This window comes from Neoarius graeffei, chromosome 23 (genome assembly GCF_027579695.1).
Source record: "Neoarius graeffei isolate fNeoGra1 chromosome 23, fNeoGra1.pri, whole genome shotgun sequence".
Taxonomy (NCBI): Eukaryota; Metazoa; Chordata; class Actinopteri; order Siluriformes; family Ariidae; genus Neoarius; species Neoarius graeffei.
This window is the reverse complement of record NC_083591.1, coordinates 55277882-55296912: the sequence shown is the minus strand read 5'-3', so window position 1 is coordinate 55296912 and position 19031 is coordinate 55277882. Positions and strand designations below refer to the sequence as shown.

Below are 19031 nucleotides of genomic sequence, written 5' to 3'. Positions count from 1 at the left end.
AAAAAACATGCGTTGTCAAAATTGGCAAAATACATTCCCATGTGCTTGGCGTGCTTGTCTGACCATTTCTGTTTTGTATTAAATTAAATCTTGCCAAAATGACTTAGTTCAAACTTGGACATATAGAAATAGAGCATGTTAAAAAAAAAAACGAAAAAATAAACCCCGGAAAGCCCGCTCCTCTGCTTCAGCCAGACTTGAAGACCCGACGGTGCAATGCTTGCAGACTGTCAGAAGTAATTAGACCTAAATTTATAGCTAACAAATCAGCAGACGCCCCAACAATTATTTTTGTTAGGCCAATGTGTAAGGTATGTTAGAACTGTGCCTTATAGCCTGGGTTATATCACAATTTAAAGGACGTTTGAGGAGTTGGAGGCTGCGAGTGCAATGATGTTCCAACATGCGCTAAACTTTATTTCCTGAAAATCATACACCAGCGTTCAATGCCCCAAACAGTCAAAATGTCTAGAAGACTACGGTTAAATAATAATCATAGCCTACTAAGTTAAATTACGTCAAAACATCTGTTTCTGGCCTATGAAATGATGGAGGAAAATGAGAACGAACGCAAAGTAGATAGCAGCCAACTTCACGCGATCTTTTAGGTAACTTAACATTCGTGTTGGCCACAATATTTCTCTTAATAAAATCTTGAATTGTTTTTGAAGTCGTATTCAACACAAAGTAAGGTCAAACCCCAATTTTAATTTAAGCGAAGATCCAAACTTTTTTCTATATTGACGTCGAGCACAGAGGAGCATGTCATTCTGCTTTCGGTTTCGGCAGCATGGATGCGCTTTACATGAAAGAAGGCACTGATGTGTCTGCCATCGATAAAGGTGTAAAAAAACAAGTGGAGGTGGGCTTGGCTGTACGAAATAGGTGAAAACGGAAAGCCATTTAGTTCATGGTGCAAAAAACTAAACATTCCAGGCGCTTGCATTTGCGTGCTTTGCCACAAAAAAATAATATACGGAAGCAATGGAAAGAGAGTGCAATAAATTGAATATATTAATCCATTAATTAATTGATAATAAAGTTATCAGTTCTAAGTTAATCATTCTCAGAATTTCATCGAAATCCACCCATAACCCCCCGTAAATTTTCAGTCAATTTTTTTTTTTGCTTTAATCCATGTAATATGCTTTTAATTATTTTAATAAGACTTTTGAAATAACAACAATGCAATATTCCATCTGGTAAAATGAGCTAATTGAACAAGGTTGTCTATTTCTTGAGTTCTTCAACATATTGTCATTTAACCCTCCCCCTTTTGCGAAACGGTACGGTCCAGTTCTGGTAGAAGCGCGATGCGTTAAATCTGTGTGCTGATCAGTGCAACGCTACTTGCTGCTGTGTTGCGGTGCAGCAGCCAGCCAGCAGTGGAGTGCGTACAGTCTATGATCGCTAAATATGAAGAGTGGTTGTCAAAAACGTAAAGAAAGGCAGCTGAAAGCTGAGAGGGACCGGAGAGGCAGGCAACTGGTCACTCAGTTTTTCCCAAAGCAAGGTAGCTATCACTCACGTGTGTTCAAAATATTAGCGAATGGTAAATGAACAGTATGAACGTGGTTGGATTAGCCTATCAAGAGAACACTTTTACAGTTTGTACAGTGACATTTTTTCCATTTTAATAACTGAACTGACTTGTGTGATAAGATGAAATATTAAGATGTTATGCTGGTGCTAATAACCAGTTTCATAACTAATGGGGTGCCCTAAATATGCATAGTCTCTCCAAGAGAGCTACATTTCTTTCTATCTTTCTGTCTAGACACACTTTGCTTTGAACATATTCCCTTTTTGCAGAACAGTACACACAGCCTTCTACCTAACACACAACAATCCATAGGTATTTTGATGCTGGGTAGAAAACTTTTTCTATGATTTATTGGCAGTCACATCACACATTTCACTCCCAGTTGTCCTAGCACAAGAAGGCATGTGGCAAAATCTTGAATTTTCATTTGTGATTGTAAATGCACCAGAATTGGTCACTGACCAGTTTTCATCTAGTCCCTGGTAGGTTAATACATAAAATGTAATAAAGTCACAAACTCGAGGTCCATGGGCTATCAAAAGTCAAATAATGACAATAGTGCAATTGTGACGAGGGTGGGCAAAGTTGGGGGGCCCAAAATTCTAATCTTTCATGGGGCCCAAAATTTCTGGCGGCGCCCCTGATTGCGTTACCGGCTATATAGGGTTTAGGAACTTGTTTATGTATTTATATTTGTTATACATAAATGACACTTTACTGCTTTTACGAAGTATTTTATGCAGAAGTGTGTAGTCCTGTGTTCTGGCACCAGTCACCCACTCGAGGGCACCATTGTCACATTTCCATGTAGCACAGACCAGTGAAGACTGCTAGAACACTTTCAGACTGTCCAGTCTGTTATTTATCTTCAGATTTCATGAATAATCTCGCAGACGATTTGTCCTTTGCTAATTTTCAGCTCAGCAGGAAGCCCAGAGAGCTCAGTTCTACGTGGAGAAGGCCAAGCAGGACCAGAAGCAGAAGATCATCCAGGCTGAAGGAGAGGCTGAGGCTGCTAAAATGGTACAGTCTACTTTTCACCTTTTTTTTTTTTTTTTTTAAATTTACTTAGATACAAGTAGCCTTGAAATATCACATGATTATGCGTAATATATTTTATAACCACTCTGGTCGTGCAATATGTTCGGTCAGTGTTTAGAGGTCTTACAGTGGTGGGCAAAAGTTTGCATACCCCAACAGAATGTTTCGTTTCTTGCCTATTTCTAAGAGAAATTGAATGATAATACACAAAAACCTTTATTTCACTTGTGGTTAATGGTTGGCTGAAGCTATTTATTGCATTCATTACTGCGTTTACTCTTTGAAAACCATGAAAACAACAAAAACTACCTAAATGACCCTGATCAAAAGTTTACATACCCCTGTGAATTGGCCTGAAAACCTGTACACAATTTAACATGAACAGGACTGAATGCCAATTAAAGGCAACTACCTTCACCTGTGATCTGTTTTCTTCTAATTAGTGGGTGAAAATAAAAGTCAGTAAATTGCTGGACTTTTGAGAGACCCTTTTATCCCTCATCCAGTGCTGCGCGTCATCTTTGAGATTGAGCCATGGGAAAATCAAAGGAATTGTCAAAGGACCTGCGTGAAAAGGTAGTTGAACTTTTGTAAATCAGGGAAGGGATATAAGAAAATATCAAAGCAATTAAAAATGTCAGTTAGCACTGTTCAAACAATCATCAAGAAGTGGAAAGTCAGGGGCTCTGTAGACACCGAAGCCCGTTCAGGTAGACCAAGAAAAATTTCACCCACCACTGCTAGAAGAATTGTGCGTGATGTAAAGAAGAAGCCCCAAATAACATCTGGTGAACTTCGAGATTCTCTGAAACAAGTTGATGTGGATGTTTCAAAGAGTACAATTAGGAGACTCTTGAGAAGAAATGGGCTGCATGGGAGAGTTGCCAGAAGAAAGCCCCTTCTACGCAAATGCCACAAAGAAGCCCGTCTACGATATGCCAGACTGCACAGAGACACACCCCAAACCTTCTGGCAAAAAGTTGTGTGGAGTGATGAGACCAAAATTGAACTTTTTGGGCACAACACTAAACGCTACATCTGGCGAGGAATCAACAAGGCCTATGATGAAAAGTACACCATTCCCACAGTGAAACATGGTGGTGGATCTCTGATGTTTTGGGGATGTGTGAACTACAAAGGCACTGGATATTTGGTAAGAGTTGATGGCAGGATGAATGCAGTCACTTATCAAAAAATACTGGAGGAAAATCTACACGCCTCAGCCCGGAAGCTGTGCATAGGACGAACTTGGACATTCCAGCACGACAGTCAGTACGTTTACATGCACGTCCAAATCGAGCTGCTGTCGGTAATCGAGCAAAGGGTCCCAGCAGGGGTGCCAGAGAAATCCAATCCTACATGCACAAGTGAAATCCGGCTATTGTGCAAGGTGCATTGTGCACCCGAGCCATACGTGGCGCTACACGCCCCATCGTGTTGGTACACTTCCGGTTGTCGTCATGAAGAAGAGCTATAGTGTTGCCAGATACTGCTGATGTATTCCAGCCCAAAACATGTTCAAATCCATTAAAATGCACTTAAAACCCCCAATCTGGCAACACTGGCAGTTCCGTGTTCAAGCTGTTAGGCTTGCTCTAACAGACTGTATGGCTACAAACTGTCCGGCGCAGACCACTGTTTTGTAAGACAACTTATTTTGCACAATAATATTTTTCTAAAGTCCATCTTTTGCTTACAAAAAAAATTTTTTTTTTTGCTTACAATTTAACTTATGTCTTAATAAACACACACAAAGTTCAATTGTTTTGTTTTTATTGACATTCTTCAGATGTTGGACATATATACACATACAATGACTTGTTTATGTACACAATTCACAGCTATGCAACAGCTGTACAGATGTATTTGGTGATACAGTAAGTGAGCTAAATTTTAACAGTGCAAACAATGCCACAAAAAGAAAAGATTCATGCCGTTGTCATGCCGACCGAGGCTGTTGTGTTTCCCTTGTGGTCTCGTCACTCGTCACTTCTGGAAGGGGCAGTGCTGAAGTAAGTAGCTCGAATACGTAGCTCAATAGGGTTTACATGCACTAAGTAGCTCGGCAGAAATCGCATAATCTAGGTCGTGTAGCTCGATTCCGAGAAATCAAGTTCGGTTCAATTTCAGCCGAATTAAGATGTATACATGGCATTTTGAACTTCGATTTCAGTCGAGCAACGGCAGAAATTCGATTCTCTCTATGTGCATGTAAACGCACTGAATGATCCAAAACACAAGGCCAAATCAACTTGTCAGTGGCTACAACAGCATAAAGTGAAGGTCTTAGAGTGGCCATCTCAGTCTCCTGACCTCAACATTATTGAGCCACTCTGGGGATATCTCAAACGTGCAGTCCATGCAAGACAGCCCCAGACTTTACAGGAACTGGAGGCTTTTTGCCAAGAAGAATGGGCAGCTTTACTGTCTGAAAAGATAAAGAGACTCCTTGACAACTATCACAAAAGACTTCAAGCTGTTATTGATGTTAAAGGGGGAAATACACAGTATTAAGAATTGGGGTATGTAAACTTTTTTGATCAGGGTCATTTGTGTAGTTTTTTTTTTTTGTTTTCATAATGGTTTAAAAAGAGTTGACATTTTCTTGACAATAAATGGCTTCAGCCAACCATTAACCACAAGTGAAATAAAGGTTTTTGTGTATTATCATTCAATTTCTCTTAGAAATAGCCAAGAAACAAAACATTCTGTTGGGGTATGTAAACTTTTGCCCACCACTGTAATTGGTAGACAGAATGGCTGGTTCACTGTCACTGTGCTTAAAGGTCACTCTAGATAACAGATGTCTTCTTTCGCTCATATGGTCGATGGGCTGTTGTCATCGCGTGGCATCCGTCATCCACAATTCAGTTAAATCGTATCTCCTCCATCAGTTCTCCATGGATTCCCGTTCCGATTGTTTTGTTTGTTTGTTTGAAAGAACTCATCACTCCGCATGAAACTTGGTCGTTGTTTTGTCAAATTTTTTGCTAACGAGTTACTAATTAGTCCAAATTTTTCAGGCTTCTCATTAGCCCATGTTTACATTAGACCGTATCAGCAGATCATCAGATTAACGGTTTTAAAACGATTAGTGTGCACACAGCAACACCAATACACGATTCGCGTGCACACAGCAACACCAATACACGGATACGCTCGGCTCCGCAGGCATCCTGCGCTCCAAATCACTCCGCCCTGAACAGCGAGTGCCCTCTGGAGGGTGCGCACTCCGGCCCTGCGCAGCTCACAGAGCGCGCGAGTGTAGTGCACAAGCAGTGATTCGGGACTGAGCCGCTGTGTGTGTGATCCCAGCGCATATCACTTACCACTTGCAAGTGGAAGGATGGCAAGCTTAAAGACAATCATAAGTACACAATGGGCAGTATTTGCATCAGTATTTGCAGTATTTTCATACTTTTATACTCTTTAATGAAAGGTGATACAAGGCGGAAGTCTGCGCCGTTTTTCAGCAGTCGCGTCACATGACCAACGCCAGCGAATCAGGAAGGTGGATGTCACAGTGACGTTGTCCAATGACGACGCCAGCTAGAGCTCAACACAGCGTATCCGCGTATTCTCAATGTTTACACAGCACCGGATCAGACACGATCTGGATTGAATACGTGGACCCTGGCGGATTCCCGTTTCCCGGCGTTTCCAGGCGGTTTAATGTAAACGGACAGTGCATCCGCGAAGAAAACGAGACAGATACGGTCTAATGTAAACTTGGCCTTAGAATTGTATCTCCTCTCTGATTTCTCATCCAATTTCATTTCTGATCGATATTTTGGGTCGATCTTTCCTCGAGGAACAAAACTTGGTCGTTTGTTTGTTGGTTTTTCCTCTTGTAAACAATTTGTTTACAACTTTATTTTCAGTTAAATCATATCTCCTCCCTCATTTCTTAATGGATTTCAGTTCTGATTGTTTGTTTTATTTGAAAGAACTCGACCTTCTGTACAAAACTCAGTCAATTTTTTGCTAACAAATTAGTAATTAGGTCAACTTAACACACGTTTTCTTCTGACTAGAATTGTATCTCCTCTCTCAGTTCTGTTTGATGTTTTGGTCGTCAGGGTTGTTTTGATGGCCGGCCAGATGACGTTCTGGTCTGATAACCTGATTTGTTTATATTTAAGAATAAATTTAATGTACACTATGCGTAGCAGTCCAGTGCATTAGAGATGTGAACACGTCGTAGAGTGTTGATGCGGACACTATTGAAATTATTCCTTTGTTCTGTATATATGATTTTTTTTTTTAATGCCCTCCTGCAGGTGCATATATAAAAGCGCTCAGCAGTATTGTACAGGTTGTGAATACACAGTCAGCATTTTTTTCAAGGTTGTTGTTTGCAGGAGTTAAGCAGTCGTTTATATTGCAGCTTTTGTCCTCCTCCTTTGTGGGTTTTTTTTTTTTTCCCCCCTGATGTGACACAACGCTGCATGCCACAGAGCAGTTTGTTCTCTGCTGACGGGGACAGAAATGGAGGATGAGGTCTTTATTGTGTTGTGTGTGTTTTGTATATTCCAGCTGGGTGAAGCCGTAACGAAGAATCCTGGCTACCTTAAACTGAGACGCATCCGAGCCGCCCAGAACATCGCCAAAACGGTGAGATTCAAACTCATGACATCGTTGACGTTTATGATTTAATGTATCGCCATGCCAGATTGAGGATTGTATAGTGTGAGCGTGACTTGGAGATAAATCTGGATGTATTCAGGTGAAACAATTTTGCGTGTGTTTTGCAGGTGGCGGCCTCGCAGAATAGAGTCTACCTGAATGCAGACAGTCTAGTGCTGAACCTGCAGGACGACTCCTTCGACAAGTAAGGCCCTCTTCTTCCTGCTCACACACTTCTGAACACCACAAAGAAAACCCCATGATGGCAAACTTGCCCCCGGTGAAAGAGCGTTTGATTTTCAGTGGAACTGTAGCTTTTTTTAAAGGATATAAACTCAAGTCAAAGCTGACTTCTCTTTCTCTCTCTCTCTCTCTCTCTCTCTCAGGGTTTAGTAGTTATGTAAGCGTGAAGAGCACTGCATCGTGTGCGTGTCGTGCTCTAATTGGTTCAGAAGATTAGCTTGGCCTGATGGGTGAATCTGACACCTTCGAGCCCTTTCTTTTAATACACACTCAGCTTCAGCTTGGCATCACGAACAGAATGATTAGCAATACTCCGTTACGCCACAAAAGCATGATGCACCTTTAGTCTGGGTTACTCTGCCCTGAAAAAAAAAAAAAAAAGTAGTGATGTACGTTTTGCAAAGGAAAGAAAAACAGATCAGATGATGCTTGAGATGTTTCTGCTAATCGCAGACGCTTATCACGATAATGATCAATGTTGATTATTTTTGCAAAAAAAATGAATTAATTTCTTTGTGATTTAGATTGTAATAAGTAATAACTGATGTAGTGATGGTGTGTTTCCTGTTTTGCAGATTGTCGCTGGGGAAATGAGAAGCCCCGTCCCAGAGGGTGTGCATTCCATGTGTTGAGTGTCTGCTGTATTTTACGTCTTCTCCAAACCGACCTCTCAGCAGTGCCTGCGTCTGAGTGCAGCAAGGGCTTGGATCCCCTATAAAACACACACACACATTTTATATATATATATATATATATATATATATATATATATATATATATATAGGAAGACTTAATACACATGGTTTAGACACAACCTGTCTATTAAAAGAGTCGAAGGTTACAGAAGAGTCTCATCATAATTTGTGGATTTATATTCTCTAATGAAGAATTCGTATAGTTTCTGTACCAAATCAAAGCATTGAGATAAGTAATGTTTGAGACGTAGTATTATGAATACACGCCTACGTATTCTTTAATCTGACACTGTTTATAAGAGACACTCAGTTGTTAGTTACTGTTTACACATTTGATCTTTAGTTTGCGTTTGTCCCTGCTGTTTTTCCTGTGCTCATGGACCAGCAGGTTCCTCTGCAATGTGTAATCTGACAAAACACTTAAAGGACATTTCATTAAATCTTTTGATTTTTCTGACTAATTTGATATTTGTGTTCCTTTGATGGACCTAAAATCATTCAAAATGCTACAGGAACAAAGACAGATGCTAGACTGGATTTTGAGTCATCGTATGGGAAAGGTTCAGGTACTTGAATACGTAGACGGGTTCAAGAGTGATGATTTGCCAGGGCAGTGCTTACAGGCAAGTGTTATTACATTACATAATAAAATATAAAGCCAATCATGTTCCAGTATGCAAATGTAAGTCATGTAACAGCAGTGTTTATAGCGTTAGGGATGTTTTAATTTGCATACTAATACTGTCGTAACAAATTGAGTTTCAGTGAATGAAAAAACTACAAGTTAATGAGTGGGGAAAGTGTAGGTGCATCTATCTATCTATCTATCTATGAAGATGTTATGCTTTTGTACATACTTTGTTTCCTCACTACGAGCTATTAAGTTTAAAAGCTAAACAAAAGATTAATTAAATCCCTAAATCTTTGCATTTAAAGACCTACTGATTCAGTTCACATGTCTCAGTTCATTTATATCCATTTCTTAGATTTTCAAATTCTAGTGGATTTACATTTCTGAACCCATTTCAAAATGTTACTGCAGTGTTCAGAAATGTTTGTCTTTAAATCTCGGGTGTTTTTGCAAGTTGTGCTCAACTGGTTTACATCAGAGTTGCTTAGTGGTTCTGTGCTCGTGACTGGAAGGTTGGGTTCAAATCCTAGCACTTGTAAAGCAAAGCCCTGAGCAAGACATGGCACGATACCACTTTTCTTTTCCGATATCGATACCAGTTTAAGGGTGGCACGGTGGTGTAGTGGTTAGCGCTGTCGCCTCACAGCAAGAAGGTCCTGGGTTCGAGCCCCGGGGCCGGCGAGGGCCTTTCTGTGTGGAGTTTGCATGTTCTCCCCGTGTCCGCGTGGGTTTCCTCCGGGTGCTCCGGTTTCCCCCACAGTCCAAAGACATGCAGGTTAGGTTAACTGGTGACTCTAAATTGAGCGTAGGTGTGAATGTGAGTGTGAATGGTTGTCTGTGTCTATGTGTCAGCCCTGTGATGACCTGGCGACTTGTCCAGGGTGTACCCCGCCTTTCGCCCGTAGTCAGCTGGGATAGGCTCCAGCTTGCCTGCGACCCTGTAGAAGGATAAAGCGGCTACAGATAATGAGATGAGATGAGATACCAGTTTAGCTTTGAGTATCAGTCTGTACTGATACATGTTCGATATTCTTTTCTTTAAAAATAAGCTTTCGATATTTTCTTCACAGTGGAAGTGTTCAGCACAAAGGGGGGAAAAGTCTATATGTGAATGTTTTACATATTCCAATCTTTGCAATTTGTTACATGATCTGATATCTGCTTCTTTGGGCTGCTCCTGTTGGGGGTCACCACAGCGGATTATCATGATCTACGGATTTAATTCGGCATAGGCTTTTTATTGTTTGTTTTAAATACACCGGATGCCCTTCCTGACACAACCCTCCCCAATTTATCTGGGCTCGAAACCAACACCAACTATGCACTGGCTTGTATAATCCCACTGGCTGGGTATTTTTACCTAATCTGCATGTCTTTTTGACCTGTAGGAGGAAACCAGATGACCCAGAGGAAACCCATGCAAACTCCACACAGAAAGGCCCTGATCGGCCGTGAGGTCCGAACACAGAACCTTCTTGTTCTGAGGTGACAGTGCTAACCACTGCACCACATGCTGCCACATGGTCTGGTATCTGATCCACCAGCTATTTTTTGCTGGTATCAGCCAGATATGGATACTGTATCATCAGTAGCAAATTATTAAATGTAAAATATCTACTAGGTGTATTCTATCTATGCTGCCTTCCAACCGTATTAGACCACAGAGGTGCTTCTCGACTGTAGTAAATATTTATTACAAAATAAAAAGAAATCTCTTACAGCCAGGACTGGATTGTGTAAAGGTGTTGAGTTCTTTTTGTCCGATAGATGGCGCCAAATACAGACATTAATTCAAGGAATCAGCTGTCCAAGAGGGAAAGAGAGGACTTCAGAAAATCAGAACATGCTGAACAGGGACATTGTCCAAAAGGGTGGACTGTACTAGGGTACTTCAGTAGTATGTTAAAATAGTCCATCCCCATGCTATGTGGTTAAATGTATCCTACAGAGCTATGTTTTTTTCTTTTTTTTAATACTGTAAATAGAATGAGGTGTGTGTGTGTGTGTGTGTGTGTGTGTGCTCTGATTAAGCACGTGTCTCAGCACGATCCTGTGAGAAATGGGTTCTCTCAGTTCTATTAAAAAAACTCTCACCTCTATAAAAAGCTTTGCTCTGCACTGGGAGATCTGCAGAGGGGGTTGGGCGCTTTTCTCAGCTCATTAATATTCATGTAGCTGGAGGGGGCGGCATGTCGTATAAGCCACGCCCCTTCCGTTAGGTTCAGCCTATGGAATCCTGCTGCATTTTTTGAATGCAGGCCAAAAGTCCATCTGGAGAAAGAAACAGGAGACTGGCAGGGATTGATTTAGATTTATAAATTTCAAAATAAAATAAATTAATGAACATTTAGCTCATGGTTATTCAGTACTGTTTCAAATGATATTTATAAAAAAATTCTTAAATTACATACTAATATAGATTAAAAAATATATGAACTCCTATATTTCTTGTCCAGAATGTAAACTTGTTTCACCCGAATGTATTCAAATCTCTGGCAGGAAATTTCCTCAGTGAATGTTTTTGCAGGAACATCACTAAGGCCCACTTTACACGGGGACGGTCTGAAACAAAAACGCAAAAGTCCGTTTTCGTTCTCGCTTTTTTCCGCGTCTACACGACCGTTTTCAAGGAGGAAATCTGCGTCTATACGGTGACGCATAAATGTGTGGAATTCAATTGGATGTGCATGCCAGGCGGCTAGGTGGTGCTGTGAAAGACCTCCGCTATGTCTGTACGCATGCGCAACGTCTTCCGTCTTGTCTGATCTGCACATCTGCGCCGCGAAAACTTTGACTACTCTGGCTATGGTAAGTAAAAAAGTAAGAGCATACTATACCCGCCTCCGTTCATTAACGGTATATGTGCAGATTCGGTATAGATGTTCGAAGGACTCCTGGACGTTTATTAAAGCTGCCAGAGCAGCTTGAAGGTCCGTTGGATCGATGTAATCAAGCATGCTCTTACTTTTTTACTTACTTTCTTACTTCCCGAGCTGGCATGTACAGTATATGACACATGTATGACGTAAACGCGTACCCGACATGAGCAGATCCGAGCAGAGTTTCGCGTATTGGGTAGTTTAGACGGATATGCAACAGGGGCTGTTTTTAACTTATCCACTCTGGAAGGCGTTTTCAATTTTTTCCGTTTTTCAGCCTCGGAAACGCCGTCCCCGTGTAGACGAAAGGCACTTCCGATAAAATATTTAGTTGTTTTTACCCGACAGCGTCCTCGTGTAAACGGGCCCTAAAAGAACATTAATATTTTCATGTAATTTTACTATGGTGGTATAATTACAAAGTAGTTATTACCGAAAAGCTTTTTTTTTTTTACTATTTTTGAAATTTTTCTATCGATAAGCAAGTGAAAAATCACATGCATAATGTAAGGGTAGTATCCCACTGGGCTGCGACTAGTTGGAGACACAACAATTGTGATAAAATATGCGAATTATCGACAATTTTCACTTGGAATCGCACTGAATTGATATTTGTATATTTTATCGCAATTGTTGTGTCTCCAACTAGTCGCAGACTATCGCAGCCCAGTGAGGTACACTCGCACTTCCTGTCTCACGGAAACTGACTCGAGAAGGGTTCATGACGGCTTTGCGACACTAGCGACGCATTTGCGGCTATTTTGAGAGAAGTTTTGTCGCACAAATTTTTTGAACATGTTAAAAATTTCAGCAACGAAGGAGCGACACTTTGCGACTCACACGAGGAAATTGAGAAGCCCCGCCAATGTTTCAAGACACTTTTGAAACTCTCTCGCGAATGACGTTCGCAATTTGTCGCAAGCTGTCGCAGCCCAGTGAGATACTGGCTTAAAAGTAATTGTGTACGTTTGTGAATAATTCTTCTTCTTTTGGCTGCTCCCGATTAGGGGTCGCCACAGCGGATCTTTCGTCTCCATTGCTCCCTGTCTTCCGCATCCTTCTCTACCACACCTGCTACTTTCATGTCCTCTCTCACCACATCCATGCATCTCCTCTTTGGCCTTCCTCGTTTTTGTGTGCCAAGCAGCTCCATCCTCAACAATCTCTGCACCTCTTCTCAGGATGTGCCCAGACCATCTCAGTCTCATCTCTTTGAGCTTAATTCCCAAGCTCTCCACATGTGCTGTCCCTCTGATGTGCTCGTTCCTTATCCTGTCCAACCTCCCATCGCAAACCTTAACATCCTCAACTCCGCCACCTCCAACTTTGCCTCCTGTCTCTTCGTTAAGGGTACGGTCTCCAATCCGCACATCACAGCTGGGCTCACGTCTTATACATCTTACCTTTCACTTTTGCTGGGACTTTCTGATCACAAATGACTCCCGAAATCCTTCTCCAACTGCTCCACCCTGCCTGCACTCTCTCTCTCACCTCACTATCGCAGCCCCCATTTTCCTGCACAGTTGACCCCAGGTACTTGAATTCACCAACTTTCTTTACGTTTGCTCCTTGCATCTTCACTACACTCTCGTCCCCATTCTCACTGATGCACATGTATTGTTTTGCTACTGCTCACCTTCATTCCTCTTCGTTCCAATGCATCCCTTCATCTCTCCAAACCCAACTCAACCACATCACAATATCATCCACAAACATCATGTTCCATGGTGACTCTTGCTTCACTTTGTCCGTCAAGCTATCCATCACTATGGCAAACAAGAAAGGACTCCTTGATGAAGTCCCACCTTCACCTTGAACTATTCAGTCGTTCCAACTGCACGCCTCACTGCTGTTTCACTGTTCTCATACATGTCTTGCACCACTCTAATATATGTATGTTTGTGAATATACTATAAATATTATAGTACAAATATGAAAAAAGCACTTAAACCTCTTAAAACCCCTTTTTATCATTCTTGTTTGTTCAGAATATCTAAAGTAATAAGCAATTTGAATTCAATGAAATTCAGCTTATTAAACATTTAATTGAGTTATATTACATAAATGGTATTTAGCAGACGCTCTTATCCAATAACATACCCAGAGCAGCCTGGGGAGCAGTTGAGGGTTAGGTGTCTTGCTCAAGGGCACTTCAGCCATTCCTGTTGGTTCCAGGGAATCAAACCAGCAACCTTTTGGTCCCAAAGCTGCTTCTCTAACCTTTAGGCTGTGGCTTCCTGAGAGTTGAACAGAATGATCAGATAATAGTAATTTTAGCTGTAGTACTTGAATAACATGTCCAAAATAACGGTGTGATAATCATACACCACCAAAAAAGTCTTAATATTTGACTGTTATTAATAATTATTATTTAGATCTGTTTGTCTGTAAGACATTTTTGTCAGGGGAGGAATCCCCCATCCCATTTTTTTTAACTTAAAGTCTACTATTAAGGTTTGTTTTCCTTTTATACATTTCATTGTGTGTGTGGTTTTTTAAGGCTATAAAATTCTAGTTTTGATGTTAACATTGTACCACAGTGATGTTGAATCCTTGATCAGTCAAAATGTGTTGATTTTGCAGCGTTTTTTCTTCTTAACCTCGAGAAAAAGTGAGCCAATGGCAGCTTATATCTGCTATAGCCTAACATTTAGTGATAACAGGAACGCAATTGTTTCATGGACATTTCACAACATTCAAAGTAAGTACAAACTGATTCAAAATAAAATCTCACCACCCCACTGTTGATTATTTTCCTATAACAGCACACCTTGTAATGCTCTAGAACATTTCATACTTTGTAAAGCGTACCATTTGAAACACAGCCCACTGCAGGTCGTCGTTCTGTTCCATGTTCCAGTCAGGGCATGTGTATGTGTACTGGAGCACAGTCCAAATTCTCTCTCCGCTGCAGCGTTGCCATGGATACGCTGACCTCACAGTGGGATGGGAGATCATGGAGATTTGCCCAGAGATTAGCACTCAATGTTAGGTTACAGTAGCACAAAGGAGTTATTTATGCTTCTATTTTTGGACAGCAGTAGCTTCTGGTTGTTGAACGTTTTCCAAAAAAAAAAAAATTTGCTAACTGTGCTGGTGTGAGTGAAAAGTGTGTGTGTGTGTGTGACCTACTTCAAAGTCATGATGCTCTCTCAGCAGGACGTACATGACTGCAGTCACCTGGCTTCAAACGGTGATTCCATAATTAGGACGCCATTTATGTCTCACTGAAATCACAATTATAAATGTGTCTCAGTAAAATAAACAAACAGGAAATATGTCCTTCATAATGACCTGCATGGATGCTTCAGATGAATAAAACCTACACAATCTACAGCATTTACAAAGCAGCATTTTGCCAATGCTTCCATGCTTACTCTAACTACACTTTACTTCAAAATATAATCATTAAAATACTTATTAAAAACTATTTTTTTTGCACTAATTTGTGAACACAAGGTCACATGACTGAAACAGCCTTTTCCACAAGTCGTCCATTCTCATTTAAAAAAAAAAAATGAAATGAAATTTTATTTCACACTCACTCAACCTTGTTACCCGGACACATTCATCCATACGAAGCATTTGGAATATTCCACAAGTCACATGTTCGATCAGAAGTTGCATCATCTAAATGTCTGGATGAACACAGACAGAAAAAACAAAATCGTTTTCATGTATATTTTACTTCATTATCAGTAATATGATACTGACGGGGCGGCACGGTGGTGTAGTGGTTAGCGCTGTCGCCTCACAGCAAGAAGGTCCGGGTTCGAGCCCCGTGGCCGGCGAGGGCCTTTCTGTGCGGAGTTTGCATGTTCTCCCCGTGTCCGCGTGGGTTTCCTCCGGGTGCTCCGGTTTCCCTCACAGTCCAAAGACATGCAGGTTAGGTTAACTGGCGACTCTAAATTGACCGTAGGTGTGAATGTGAGTGTGAATGGTTGTCTGTGTCTATGTGTCAGCCCTGTGATGACCTGGCGACTTGTCCAGGGTGTACCCCGCCTTTCGCCCGTAGTCAGCTGGGATAGGCTCCAGCTTGCCTGCGACCCTGTAGAACAGGATAAAGCAGCTAGAGATGATGAGATGATACTGACGGGTAAAATGCTGTTAATTAAATTATAGAATGAAAGAGTACTATTATTTGGGGAAGCCATGGCCTAATGGTTTGAGAAGCAGCTTTGGGACCAAAAGGTTGTTGGTTCAGTTCACTGTAAGGGCAGGAATGGCTGAAGTGCCCTTGAGCAAGGCATCTAACCCTGACTGCTCCCTGGGCTGCTCTGGGTATGTCGTACGTTGCTCTGGATAAGAGCGTCTGCTCAATGCCTGTAATGTATGTGAATGTAATTATTTTTAAAAATGAGAATTTAAAGTCAATCATTAGCATAATGTGTTCATAGCATTAGCATGGATTCTAGTGAACTACATTTGTGTATTTGGTAATTATATTGCGAAAAACTTAAAATCCTCAACCCTGTTACTTTCACCTCATTCAAGAGCAAAATACAGAATGTCAGCAAAGAAAGATTTTAGTGGCTTACTAAAAAAAAGCCACCACTTTCAACACAAAGACAATATGTTTGATAGGAATTAAATTAAAGTATTTCAGTCTCTCAGTGTTGAATACCATGCACATTTTCTAGCTGATCTATACTGAATGCTGCAAGATATGGATAATCGCTGCCTTGAATATTCTGTTTATGCCATCAAATTATATGTTTTATAGTTTTTTTTTCTCTAACAGCCGTGGCTTGGCTTGAAAGATGATTGAAAGGGTGTAGTGTAGTTTAGAAAAAAAAATTGAGAACCACTGGTGTAGGGGGAAAAAAAAAATAACAGCAAGAGGCTGTACATGAATGCCACCAAACCAAACCATAACCATAAAATATTCAGAGCTGGTTTTTTTTTTTTTTAACTTTTCTTTCTTTTGTCAAACTGTTTCCAAATGAAACGAATAAGAAACATGTCTATGCAACATAACAGGTTTGTTTCAGGTGACTTTTGTAGGCCACACTATAACTGCACTGGGTGTGTCCTAAATGTCGAAGAGTTAATTCCAACAAGTTACACTCACAAGCTATTAAAAGAACCTGTTATTTCAGGGTGTGTAAATAGATCCAAGTTCCTGATTAGTAAGTTGATATTTGAATCATGTTTCAGACACCATGCAGGAGCCAGCCGTCTTGTAGACTGAGAGCGAATCAAGTGATCAGCAGCTAAAACCACCCTGGAGAAACAATTATGAGAAAAGAGTAAGCTCTATCTGTATGTTACAGAGAACTACGACTCTATTTACACTCAGACATTTCATGCATCTTGTATCTGGAGTTTATTCTGAGAAGATTTTAACCAACGTATGTAATATGCATTTACATGAAATCCAATGGCTGTATTGCATGTTAATATACAATTTGGCTCGTTACATTCGCACACTGATGATGTTCCATATTTTTAGTTTTATGAATAAGATGGCTGCTCCACCAAAGTGGTTGATTTTCATCTCATCTCATTATCTCTAGCTGCTTTATCCTGTTCTACAGGGTCGCAGGCAAGCTGGAGCCTATCCCAGCTGACTACGGGCGAAAGGCGGGGTACACCCTGGACAAGTCGCCAGGTCATCACAGGGCTGACACATAGACACAGACAACCATTCACACTCACATTCACACCTACGCTCAATTTAGAGTCACCAGTTAACCTAACCTGCATGTCTTTGGACTGTGGGGGAAACCGGAGCACCTGGAGGAAACCCACGTGGACACGGGGAGAACATGCAAACTCCACACAGAAAAGCCCTCGCCGGCCACGGGGCTCGAACCCGGACCTTCTTGCTGTGAGGCGACAGCGCTAACCACTACACCACTGTGCCACCATGGTTGATTTTACATGATGTTTTTAATCTTGCGTGTTCTTAATGGTGTCATCATAAAGGCGGCATTCATGGAGCATATGCATCATTGAAGGTTAGAGAAGCAGCCTTAGGTCCAAAGGGTCGCTGGTTCAATTCCCAGGACTGGCAGGAAAAATGTGAGGGGAGTTGAGTGAATGAACAGCACTTTCCCCTTCCTCTATATCATGGCTGAAATGCTCTTGAGCAAGACACCTAACCCCCAACTGCTCCCTGGACACTGTAGCATAGCTTCCCACTGCTGTGTGTGTGTGCGCTCATTGCTCACTTGTGTGTTCACTGCTTCAGATAGGTTAGAGGGATTTCACTGTGCTTGTGTGTGCACGTGATAAATAAAGGCTGCTTCTTCTTCACTTCCTGGGAGGGGTTTTGTTTGCCGAATGTGGCTTGGAGTTACGGATGCATTTACATGAGAATAATTTGGCTTAAATGCACCTCAGAGCTCCTGAAGTGGTTTAAGAGATTGTAATCTGCTTTTAAATCTTTTTGACTGACACTTACATTGCATGCATTTAGCAGACACTTTCATCCAGAGCGACAGCCAACATACCCAGAGCAGCCCGGGGAGCAGTCAGGGGTTAGATGCCTTGATCAAGGCACTTCAGCCATTCCTGTTGGTCCAGGGAATCGAACCAGTGACCTTTTGGTCCCAAAGCTGCTTCTTTAGCCTTTAGGCCATTCAAAACAAAAATCTTTTTTTATAAAGTGACTTTGATCGAGGTGGCACGGTGGTGTAGTGGTTAGCGCTGTCGCCTCACAGCAAGAAGGTCCGGGTTCGAGCCCCGTGGCCGGCGAGGGCCTTTCTGTGTGGAGTTTGCATGTTCTCCCCGTGTCCGCGTGGGTTTCCTCCGGGTGCTCCGGTTTCCCCCACAGTCCAAAGACATGCATGTTAGGTTAACTGGTGACTCTAAATTGACCGTAGGTGTGAATGTGAGTGTGAATGGTTGTCTGTGTCTATGTGTCAGCCTTGTGATGACCTGGCGACTTGTCCAGGGTGTACCCCGCCTTTCGCCCGTAGTCAGCTGGGATAGGCTCCAGCTTGCCTGCGACCCTGTAGAAGGATAAAGCGGCTAGAGATAATGAGATGAGATGAGACTTTGATTGAATTGACAGTGTATATATCCCTGATTACACGGTCGTTTCATGTGTTTTGAGTATTGAATGCAGCTTCAGATCTGCTTCTGTACTTGCCATACAAATTGATCTCAGAAACTTGTGACCACCAAGCCAGATCTGTATATAAACAAAGCATGGGCTGATTTTTTAGTAAGAATACTAGGTTTGATATGATTTCTCCATGAAGCATACAACATGTCATTGTGTCTTTAAATGTTGGTTATGATTTGTCATTTTGCATTGTTTCAGTGCCACTCCTCGATCAGTTAGTGCCTGCAGCACATCCTGCCAGCTTTTCCAGGTTGAGGTTCCTCCCCTAGAGATGAATTGATAAACTGGTGCAACACACAGT

At 41.5% G+C, this 19031-nt stretch overlaps 1 protein-coding gene across 1 annotated transcript in view; it reads left to right on the top strand.

The window, feature by feature from the left end:
- The window catches only part of phb2a (prohibitin 2a), a 30760-nt gene extending 22151 nt beyond the window's left edge, over positions 1-8609 (top strand). The window contains exons 7-10 of the mRNA XM_060906455.1: positions 2463-2566; positions 7121-7198; positions 7339-7415; positions 8029-8609. Of these exons, the coding sequence (XP_060762438.1) occupies positions 2463-2566; positions 7121-7198; positions 7339-7415; positions 8029-8047 (278 nt within the window). The 3' untranslated portion in view covers positions 8048-8609. The remainder of the gene's footprint in view (positions 1-2462; positions 2567-7120; positions 7199-7338; positions 7416-8028) is intronic.
- Positions 8610-19031: the final 10422 nt, after the last annotated feature.